The sequence below is a fragment of the Trachinotus anak genome, unplaced genomic scaffold (genome assembly GCF_046630095.1).
Source record: "Trachinotus anak isolate AG129_WGS33_773 ecotype Australia unplaced genomic scaffold, CSIRO_AGI_Tana_v1 ptg000019l, whole genome shotgun sequence".
In the NCBI taxonomy this organism is placed as follows: Eukaryota; Metazoa; Chordata; class Actinopteri; order Carangiformes; family Carangidae; genus Trachinotus; species Trachinotus anak.
In genome coordinates this window covers 14614397-14626164 of record NW_027273870.1, presented here as the reverse complement: position 1 = coordinate 14626164, position 11768 = coordinate 14614397, and the positions used below count along the sequence as shown (strand labels likewise).

Below are 11768 nucleotides of genomic sequence, written 5' to 3'. Positions count from 1 at the left end.
ACACATAACTACAGGTGAGTGTGCGCCTGGCTGATGCAGTTCACTCACCTGGCTGTCTCTTCACCTGTTCCCACAAGGGAACAGATGACTTGCATAATCATCACAGTTAATCACATTTGAAAATAACTGAATCCTCACCTGTAAAAGGGTCTAAAACTGACATGAGACCAGATCCACCTGTGGAACCTGTTGCCAGGTTAGCTGTAACCTGACAATGTCACCACGGTTACAACCTGCAGGTGTTATGAGTGTATTTCTCTCATATCACATCACCACGTCCCTGTCGACCTTCACCTTAACCTAGATGACTCTTACTTCTACATGCTGCGTTTAGCTCCTCCTGACAACCACCTGACACTGCTCTTATCAACCACAAGGGGTCACCTGTGTGGTCACCAGGATTGAGTCCCCAGCTGGTTTCATTGATGGGGACTAAATCCAGGTCCACCCAAGTGAAAACTGTTCAGTCTGTGATGTTTCAACCCAGTGATTCTCAGTGTTTGTCTGGTGGTTTTCAATGTGACCACTCAGAGATGTTCATTGTTTTCTATTAACGTATATGTCTTGTTTTCTGCCCATCCCTGTGTAGTGTAGTTAGTGTGTGTGTGTGTGTGTGTGTGTGTGTGTGTGCCAGTCCATGCATGTCTTGGGTCTGGTAAAAGTCTCTACTAATTAGGGATTTTCAGGCAGAAAAAAGGAAAACAATCAGGAATAATAACATCATTATCATTATCTGCTAATCACAATAACTATTATTTCATGGATATGATTTTTCAGGACGTCATAGCTCTCACTTAAACCCAGACTCTGCTGTGATACCCATGATTCCTGATCACGTCCCAGGTGAATGCTTTTTTGCATTACCATCAGCATCACTGTTAATTTTCTATACAAGATGAGCCTCCATTGGCAAAAAATCTACTAAACATTGATGCATGTGTTTAGAAAACTGTCCCCTGTGCTTGTTTTTCATGAATTTGTAAATGAGCAGCCATCACTCGCTGATGGTTTAGAGATTCACTCCATAGGTGGGCAGGTCTTTGCTGACGCCTGACAGCCAAGTGGTGGGTGGACAACATCTGTCCAGTCTTTCTAGGCTAGATGGTGGAGAGCGAGATCAGGAGTCCTCAGAGAGATGTGATTGGCTAAACTCCAGATTGAAAATCGGGGTTCATCAGCTTCGGTGAGAGGTGATTTGTCACCGAAAGAGATGACGAGCGTTTACTTTCAGAGGGGAAGGAACTATGTGTCTTGACTGGCTGTAAGGCACTGACTCAGGTGTGGTCAGGAGAGATCAGTCATGCTGAGGCTCATGGGTAATCCTGGACGGAGGTAAGCCACTGGGACACGGCCGTTCTCACTGGTCGATCCTGTGATGGATAGACGAGCTTTGGAGCGCATCGCATCTGTGAACTTCATCTGTACAAGGAAGACATATGTTAAACTCATTTTACTCATCACAGCTGGTACAACTGAAAACTGAGCGTCCTCTCTGAGAGATGTGAGGAGATGGATATGAATCTCATGTGGCGCAGAAAGGTAAAAACCTGGATACAGTTTGTGCACACAGGACACACCTGCTAGAAACAACCAGAGGCTAGATTAAATATGACAAATAATATGACAAATGGCAGTAATAATAATAATAATAATAATAAATGATGCTGTTTTCACAATAGGTGCTATAAAAACTGGGATAGTGAGCTTTTTGTACTGTTTCATATATTTTCATATATGTAACCATGTATTTATGTCTGCTCTGAGAACTTTCAATCAGGTGAAAACAAACTGGTCAAAGATTTGGCTGTGTAGGGAAAATGTTAATGCAGCTGTTAAAAATACTTTGGGACATGAAATTCTAGATACTGATGTATCTTAAAGGTATTGTGATGAGAGGGGATCTCTACCTGACGCAGCAGAGGAAACGCTGTCATGAGAAACTGGTTTAATGTAAATGCTCCAGATCAGAACAGTGGCTGGAAAGTTTTTTTTTTTAAATTTTTTTAATAAAAAATTAAAAGTGAGAAGAAAGAAGAGAATCTGTCTGTGTGCACGGTCACTGTGGCCGCTGTGGTTTTTAGGTGTGTAGGTTAAACTCATTAATGATGTGTTAATTAACTAGCTTCACCGGTGTTGGTAGGTGCATTAGTGTAACTACCACATCCTGACTCCGGCTCTCTACAAACACACACATGAGATTTGTATACATCTGATCATCTCAGTCTCAGAGAAAGAACAGCTGATACTTTCCTCAAATGTTGAACTCTTCCTTTAACACTGTTGTCTCCATGTGATGAGACATAAGTCGAAGTAAGAAAATGACTGCTTCACACCTTGCATTTAAAGTGTTCATTATTTATTTCTGAATCGTAGCCACAATTTCTAATTGAGTGTTGCTATGACCTGTATGGTTCAGACTCACGACACATGTCTGTCACACAGTGTGATGTCATGAGGTTTGATCCTGTCCTCATGTTTCATTGTTCTCATTGTGTAAAGACTGAAAACCCTCATTAAATAAACCTTTACAACAAGACCTTAGCTGTAACACTTATACCCCATTCAGACCGGCACTGTGACACAGGTCAAACCTGCATTCAGGGTGTATCTGAATGAATGGTGAAGTGTTGCTGCTACTGAGACCCAGAAATAATTCAGTGACATGGATGTTTGAACGTCATTTAACCAACAAGGAGAGACAGAGGCAGAGTTGTCTGCTGTCTGAAAGGGGTATTAGTCATAGATCAAAGGTCAAAGGTTGTGGGGAATGCTTCCTGTCAATGAACGGAACTGCTTAAAATGATAGTTGTGTTTATCTGATGTGGAGTTGTGTGAGGTATTGATTTACAGTCAGTGTTTTACCTGCAGTAGTGTCAGTTTAGAGAAGCAGCAGGAGCTGAGTGATGAGCTACTGTGGACAAGGTCAGCAGGAAAAACTTAAAAAAAAAAAAACTTTAAATAATGTCCACAGAAAAAGTTAACATAAGTTGTTAGTTAAGAAGTGTTTGAATATTTTCACCACTTTAACTACCGTCAAACAGACCTTTGCTTTGGAACTATACTTTCTCAACTATTGAACTACCATATTCCTACGCTTGGTTTCTTTGGACTCAAACCACAGACTGTCTACAAAAATGGACATAGACTCTGGGTCTGAAAAGTGAAGCTGATGCTGAAGTGCTTTAAACCTGTGTTCTATCTAATGACCATCAGGGGGCAACTCCACTGGTTGTAAAAAGAAGTCTGATTGTATTGAAGTCTATGTGAAAATGTCTCTACTTCTCACTTGATTTATTATTTCAGTAAACCTTTTCCGAATGAGTTTATGGTCTCAATCTCTAGTTCCAAGTCTTCTCAAAACAACATTATGTTTATTTTTTAAATGTATGGTCCCATTTAGAGGAAAATAGACCATAATCAAAATAGAGTACAGAGCAGGTCAGAGCCACCCCTCACTCTTCCTCAGCTCCACCTTCTCCTCCAAATATGGTTTCTTCTGGTTTTCAAAAACCAAGATGGCGACAGACAAATGATATACTGGAGGCTTCACAACAGCAGGGAGCAACTGTTGTAGCTGCACTTGTGCGTAGGTATACGGTAGTTCAACGCTTGAGAAAGTGTAGCTCCAAAGTAAAGGGCTGTTTGATGGCAGATAAAGTTGAAAATATTCAAATTGAAGTGTTTCTGCTTGTGGACATTTTTTAAAGTGGCTAAAACATATTTTTACTGCTCACCCCGTCCACAGCAGCTCATCACTCAGCTTCTGCTGCTTCTCAAAACTGAATCTACTGAAAGTAACACACTGACTATAGATCAGTACCTCACACCACAACTATCAGTTTAATACTGTATCAGTGTACTAAGGTACCCGCAACAGAGGTACTGAACAGTACTAAAGTACCTTTTTGAGTATTTAATTTATATCATAAATATCCCTGTCTGGTTATTTTATACATTAACATTCAAAAGTTTCTACATTGATTTCACTGAAAATTTACACTAGTTCAATAAATATAGTTTTTACTATATAAAGTTAAACATATATGAATATAAATATATGTACAGAGATGGAGAGAGGGAGGAAGTGAGAGAGAGAAAGAGAGACAGACAAAATGTAAACTGTTTCTTAAAAATCCACAACAACATTTTCTGGAGCTAAGTACAGCTACAGCACAACACATTGTAGCGTTATGTAATGAATGAATGGAGAAAGTGTGTAAAAGCATCGTACTGGGTTGTGTTTGTATGTTGCAGTATGGCTAAAAGTTGGGAGAGACATTCGAGTTATGGAGTATGAATTCTGGCTTGGAGGCAGGAAATGGTTTCTTAACAAGGATTATCTCCTTGTTAAGAAACCGTTTCTATGGAGACGGATGCTGCTACAGTAGAACTGTAGTTGAGCTCCTGTTTCACTGAATTAATTTTATTTAGATACAAAATGTGATGATGATAACTTTTGTTTACTGAAGAAGAGAAGGTACAATACACACATTATGGGATCTCTGTGTGGCCTAACTGAAGACCTGTGGTGACAGACAGTCACTGAGCACTTTATAAGGAACACCTGCACACCTGTTTATTCATGTAATTATCCAATCAGCCAATCATGTGGCAGCAGCACAACCCGGTGAGGCCCTTCAGTTAATGAGGAAAAATGTGACTCAGTGAGTTTGACTGTGACCTGATTGTTGCTGGTCTGAATGTTTCAGAGGCAGCTTATCTCCTGGATTTTCATTCACAACAGTCTCTAGAGTTTTTACTCAGAATGAAGCCACAACAAAACCATCAGTGAGCAGCAGCTCTGTGTTGATGAGAGAGGTCAGAGGAGAGTTCAGTTCAATTTCCAGACCTGAATCCAGTAGAACCTCTTTGGGATGTGGTAGAACAGGAGACTGGCATCATGAATGTGATGCAGTGATGTCAACATGGAGCAGAGTCTCAGGAAAGTTTCAAAATCAGTGGATCCATGACATGAAGAACTCAGGCTGTTTGAGAGCAAAAGGAGGAACTCCCCAGTGTTAGTGTAGTGTTCCTAGTAAAGTGCTCAGTGAGTGTATGCCAAGGAAGGTTTATTAGCCCTCCACCTGCAAATTTAATTTCTCAGTTTGATATCCACTCTTCACCAAGCCTAGCTGTGACCAGAGGAAGTATGGTGGTGTACCTCACTCATCTCCTTCAGGAAATAGATGCAGTCACTACCTTATTCCGTTTAGTTGATTCACTCGGTACACTCACCACCAATCTGGAGGCAAATCTCCCACAGGGGTGCATTATAGACCAAGAGGCAAAGCAGAACCAACCCCATTGAGAACAACACTCATATACCTTTCATATACCTGCCTTTGGTTGGGTGTGCCGTCACACTGTGAGGCAATGGTAAACCTCTGTCATTACAAACCATGGAAAGACACAGATTTGACAGGGCTTTGCCCCTCACTGCACTGGCAGCACAGACAAATATGTGGTGGCATGAGTGAAGACTTTGAGAGTGGTCTATGTAGGTGAGTAACACTCTCTCAGCACACAAGGTATGCACACAAGGTACGCAACCTTCCCTGCTCCTCAGATACAAAAGCTTAGGAGATCAAAAGCCACACTACAGATTCAGAACCTTGGGCTCTTAAAGTACATTGGGACGTAATGCAACTTTGAAATAATCTAAAGCTAACTGGGTGCAAGAGGGATACACAGGCAAAACACAGAGATCACACACTGCCTCTAGCACTAACATCAAGTCCCATGAAGGATGTGTTATGTGTTCTATGGAATAGAACAGGGGTTCGTGGGAAATCTCCCTGGGGGTAAACAGATCAGCTAATGCCCTGCCAAAATGATCCCACATCTGAGCTACCACCAACAGCTATTACCTGTTCTATCCAAGGATCAAAACTTACAGGTGCATAATGGGCAAAAATGTAATTCAATTCTGAGGGGAGAACCACAATTACTGCTCTTTTGCTCAGCCTTGTCTTCAACCACAGAGTTGCTGACACAAATGCGGTTGGCATAATCGATAGCCCATTGCAACTGTTCTCTCTACACATGTTGGTGCATGTCCTGCAGCGCCTTATGGAGGAAGTCTGCTTACTTCTGGTGAGCAAGTGGAGAATGGCACTACTTTTTATTACTTATGATGTATTTGGTGTACTTGACCTGCTGTGTTCTGAGCACTGGGAATCTGACAAGCATTTTAAACACTGTGTATGGTTACTTAAGAAACTTTTAACACATTCAAACAATATACATTGATGTGCAGAAAGAGGAAATTATGATTGGGGGACTGTGTTAGTCCATGGTGATCCTGATCACCGCCACTTCACCAGACACACTGCCTATTATGTTTGTAGCATAGGGACAGAGCAATGGGCCTGAACAGAGCCTTTCTGCTCTTGTAAATATTCTCCTGCAGCATTGTCAAAGAAACCCAAAGTAGCTCCAGCCGATCGACCAAACCCACTCTTCCAGCTCCATCTAAATGGAAATACTGACCATAACTAGGCCCCCCAACACAGGTCAGTGCTTTTTGGGGTCTGCCCCAATACTGGTTCCTCAGCTAACCCATAGTACAGGGAGAAATAGGATGTGTTATCTCTAAATGTAGAGGAAATACCTCTTGTTTACCCTGCAACAGAAAACACACATGTCAGACGAGACAAAGACACCATGCACAACTCTGGCTCAGCCATTGCTCTCCTTATTGAGATAAGCAGAACAGGCTTTGTGAAGGTTCTGCATGTGCAACGAAAAACCACACCCTGGGCAGATGGGAAATGTTAACTGTGCCTCTTTAGCTTTAGCACTTCTTCAGGGAGGCCAGTGTTGCTACTGCAAAACTGGAACATTTCAATTGATTTTAAGGGTGCATCCACACAACTAAGTTTTAGTTGAAAACCTAATCTCTTCTAAGTTTACTCCTCCCTACTCCAGAGTTTTCAAGCACCAAAAACAGAGACATTCAGAAGCACTGCTGACCCGTTTTAGTTTGAAAACAGAAACAGTGACCTTTGGAAACGATGACATCGACACCCACAGTTGCTCCCTGATTGGGTCTTATCAGCCTCGACTACCAGTGGTAAAAGCAACACGGATAATGATAAACAAGTGTTTCTGACCTGGTTGTCTTTGCTAGCAGCTGTTGTTAGTTAAATTCTGTATTTTAACTACAACTGTTCCTCCTGTTCCTCATCGTAGTATTTTGTACAACTAATCAACTGAGGAGTAGACAATAAATAAAATGTTCCAGTTTACACCAGCTCGCACATGCCAACTGTAGATAAAAAGTCATTTATGTATGTGTTTTCAGGTTTGTTTGTATGGACAGATCGTTTCTGATATGGAGCTAAAATGTTCGTCTGAAAGGAGATAATTTTCATTTTAAAATGAAAACAGTAGAGTGGATGTTACCTGAGCCAGGTCCACTCTTAGCTAATCAAACACTGACCTAACTAGCTGTGGCTTGTCAAATCTGTCAGGTCAGGTGTTTTTAGCAAGCAGAACAACATAAGAACTGAGTAATGACTATGGTGCCTGAAATATAAATGCTCAAATTGGGCCTCACATGCACTATGTCACCACAGATCATCTGCCTTACAGGTGTTATTTAAGATGTCTTCACTCAGGCCATACAAGGTTGTGATATCCCATACTGTATGTGTTGTACCGAGTAAGTCAACTGAAAGACAGCAGTGATATTCACCACTGTCATGCAGTGGTGTTGCACTTACACTGGTTCCTACGAGATGTCCAGTGTTTGATGACGCTACCAGTCCAAACCATTCCATCTTTTAAATGAAATTATGGGGCTGCCTAAAGAAAAGCTGGCATTAAGACAGATGGCAGTGATTGGCCAATGAGTCGGTCCATCAAAGAGGATGATTGGCTATAAAGTAAGAAAGGAACAGGAGAAACAGGGAGCACATTGAGGACCAGGGGTGGGAAAAAGTAAAAGGAGAGAAGTGGAAGTGGAGGGTGAGAAGACGAGGAGAGGGGAGGAGATAAGGGGAACAAAGGAAGGAAAGGAGGACAAAAGAGTGCCGAGATGGTAGGAGGAGTGGTAAGGAGGAGAGGTCAGGAGAGGGATAGAGGAGGTGAGCAAGCTGTTGGGTATTGAGTGAACAGAGGAGAGGAGTATCACAGCCATATACAGTTTTGACCAGAGATTCAGTGTTAATCTAGACTCTGTTGTGATTATTTAGGTCTCCATGGTATCATTGTTTATCAAGGACAATTTCTGCATTCACAGCATGCTGCAAGCTGACCTCAGTGGCAACGTTTGTCTCATTGTTGTGATGGCAATTAGCAAAGAGACTCAATGTAGAGGGATATTAATGAAATCAGACTGATCAAAATCCTGGCGTGACATGTTCATTTGTGGGTTTCATTTCAGAACAGTTTTCATCATTGAATAGTATTGCATGTATCAATTTGTTGTGAATGTTCCATAAAACATCTACCCAATAGAGTGCTGCAGGAACGATGTATTTTTGTAGACCAATCCTGATGTCAGTGTCACCCTGGCTCCCTAAAACAAAAAGCCAATGGGTTTTTCTAATGTTAGGCTATAAACCCACGGTCACATGACTTCAACGGTCACATGACATCACTAAACTTTAACTTGAAATTTGATTTAGCTCTGACCTCTTCTACCAAAGCTTTTCCTCTTACAGAGATAGTAACAGTTTGTAAAGGCATGAGTCTGTAGTCTCATCTAGACATTTGTTAGCAACAGGCCTTTTTTAACAGGTGGAAAAGCTTCAAGAAATCAGGACTGGGGTATTTACTGACAGATTTTAAGTTGTAGAATAAAACGTGAAAATGTCTTGAGCTTGTGTTAAATACAGACCTTATTTCATCCATCTAACCAAAAACCCAGAGACTTCAGGACGAAGGAACCAGAGGTGAAAAAATGCAACTAAATGTCAGGTTTTAGGACTCATTCCTTTAGAACTGAGTAGCAATTGCAGTGGTAGACATACTTGTTACTGTTTTAAATGATTGTTTTAATTTAATTAATTTTAACCATTATTTTCATTATCTCACATGAAAGCAGGTATTTCAACTCATGGAGAAGCCTAAAAAAATTGCCAACTGGTGACCAGCTGGCTCAGCTGGTAGTGTACTGTAAGGGTTAACATGGTAAATTCAGCAACTTTCAATGCAGGGGCCGCATCCTTCAGAGACTGCATTTGAAGGCCGATTGCATCACAGCACCGTGACTATGCTGTCCGATTACAAAGACTCCTTCAAATGCGGCCAAGTTATGTGTCTTCCTTTTCCTGGGCCAAAAATCTTCTGTAGACCACACTGTCTTATTTCAGTTTGGTCTACGATGGCTACAGAGGGCCACACCTTCATAGACCGCTTCCTCCAAAGGATGACGCCTCTGAACTGGGAGACAGCTTATGTATTGAAACTAAATACTTCCTTGACATGTTTCACATTAATATCCTTACAGTAAAAAGAAGCGTTTGAGCCACTGTAGGACACTGGGACTTAGGAGATGGTGATAGTTGTTTGACTGTAGCTTAAAGGGAGTGAAAAAAGTCCACAGGAAAAGTTTTAAAGGGGAAGCAGGAGACAATGAAGGCAGTGAATGTTTTGATCAGTGAAAATTCAGTTTGCCACTGAAGCTGCTGTGTACCACCATATTGTGAATGCAGTTACTGTTTGATGGTATGAATTAATACCAATTAAAAGTGAACTGTCTCAACATTATTTATGACTGTGAGGTTAGGGAAGTCGTAGCCATCAATCATCACTCTCCTACCCGTGTTAGATCTTGACGCTCTCAATGCCGTAAACGTTGTAGCCCTCTTTATAGGTGGCGTAGTTTGGCTGGTGGCTGGGGGACAGCAGGTTGAAGTTGGGGGCATGTTGAGGAGAAGGAAGAGTGTGTGTGTAGTTCCCTGTGTGCTGGGGGGACGACAAGGTGTTGGCTGCCACCTTTATAACAAAAATAAAGTCATTGTTACCACTATACTGCTTATGTAACAACGATGAACTCTTTAGCTGTGTGACTGTTACTGATTCAAGTGACAACAACAGTGTGAGATAACCTCAACAGCGTGAGGTAGCCCAGACAGTAGACAGAAAGAGAGAGAGAGAGAGAGAGAGAGAGAGAGAGAGAGAGAGAGAGAGAGAATAAAAAATGACAGTTACACACTAACAGGGAGGCTATACAAGCTAAGCCAAGAGGAAATGTTACTAAAAAGTTAAATTCTTGCTTCCTAGATTCCACATCCAAGGAGACAGCTGTTCAGCACCTTTACCTGCCAGCCCATTGGCAGCACACCAGACCCCTGTGTTTGGCTTCGCAGGTGGCTGAGTTGAGCCTGATTGGACTGACCTGACCACTGACAGACCTGGCTTCACTAGTGAGCTCTCCACCCAGGCATGGCTCAGGAGGATTTCTCAGTCCACATATTCTGGTTTCAGTTGATGCATTTCAAAGATGCCTGTCCCTTCAACAGTTGATTTTAGTCTGAACCAATTTGTCATGGGGGACCCTACTAGTGGTTATTGCCCCCAACAGCACAGCTCCCAGCATCACTGGAATACAAAATATCCTCAACCACAAACCACAATGTGATTCCAGGGCTGTTTATTCAATCAGTTCAGTTTGAGGTATCCAGCACCACAAAGACACAAGGACACAAAGCCAGCAGGTGGGTCATGGCACTTAGTACAGTATATGTGTGGTTAGTAGACTTGAAGAAAAGGTTTTATGACTAATATCAGTTGAGCAAAATGCATTTCTTTTGTCAGTTTTTCATTAAAGGATCTGTAATTATATCTCTACAGATTGAGTATATGGTCTTTGTGGCACCCCCAGACCTGCAGTTCACACAGTTTCACCATGAGAACCAACTGGAGGATCCTTGCCCTCGTACTTTATATGGATGAACTTGTCACCATGCAGCCGTAGAGCTAGGAGTATGTTGGTGCATGATATGATCCGTGGGAGACAACAAAACAGTGAATATCATCACCTCAGCCAAGAGCTACTGTTAGATGGAGTCCAGTCCAGGCCTATTATAGGCTAATGGACAATTTGGACTACTCCTCCATTCAGTGTCCACTAAATCTGCTCCCACAAAAGGGCTTTCCTGTCTTTGTTGTGATTAGACCATTCCATTTTTTCCATTTTATTCCGCTTATCTGGGGCCAGGTCACCATGGCAACTCAGAAGCTAAGCAAGGTATTCCAGATGTCCCTCTCTCCAACAATGCTTTCCAGCCCCCCCCCCTCCAGGTAGCCTGAGGTATTTCCCAGCCAGATGGGATATGTAAGCAGTTGGATGTGCCCAGAGAACCTGAAAAGGAAGGTGCCCAGGATGCATCCTAATCAGATGCCCAAAATGTTACCAAGGTGAGTGTCACAGTCACAATCATCAGCCCATTGGAGCTGAGCTCAACATCCTTCATATCATGTCATCATATTAAACTTGTATTTTTTCTCCCCATAAACGTATTAGCATATGGGTGTTAATGAGTAATTCTATAGACTGCAAAGAGAGAGATTTGAGGTGATTCTACACCAAACCAATGTTAACAACGAACTTTATACTGTAGGTTACTGGTATCAATTATCAGATGTCATCAGATGCATTAAGTGCATTCAGTCTCCAATGGCGTTAATATCACCATCTGACATTCAGTCAGATCGTTTTGCTTTGTGGTAAGTTTCCAACAGTTCAAAAGAGTTAGCTAACATCAGTATTCACTGAGCTGTGTTTCCTTGGTAAATCAGTCATGTCCTTGCCCCTCCCT

At 41.9% G+C, this 11768-nt stretch overlaps 1 protein-coding gene across 3 annotated transcripts in view; it reads right to left on the bottom strand.

Annotated features, from left to right (window-relative positions):
* Positions 1-598: 598 nt before the first annotated feature.
* LOC139636385 (glutamate receptor 2-like) overlaps positions 599-11768 on the bottom strand; it is a 67885-nt gene continuing 56715 nt past the window's right edge. For 2 of the 3 annotated variants that reach the window (XM_071504432.1, XM_071504434.1), the window contains exon 19: positions 599-1419. In XM_071504432.1, coding sequence (XP_071360533.1) covers positions 1285-1419 — 135 coding nt within the window. In that variant the 3' untranslated portion in view covers positions 599-1284. Of the gene's footprint in view, positions 1420-9766; positions 9943-11768 lie in introns of all 3 variants that reach the window. The other variant, XM_071504431.1, reaches the window with a different exon arrangement.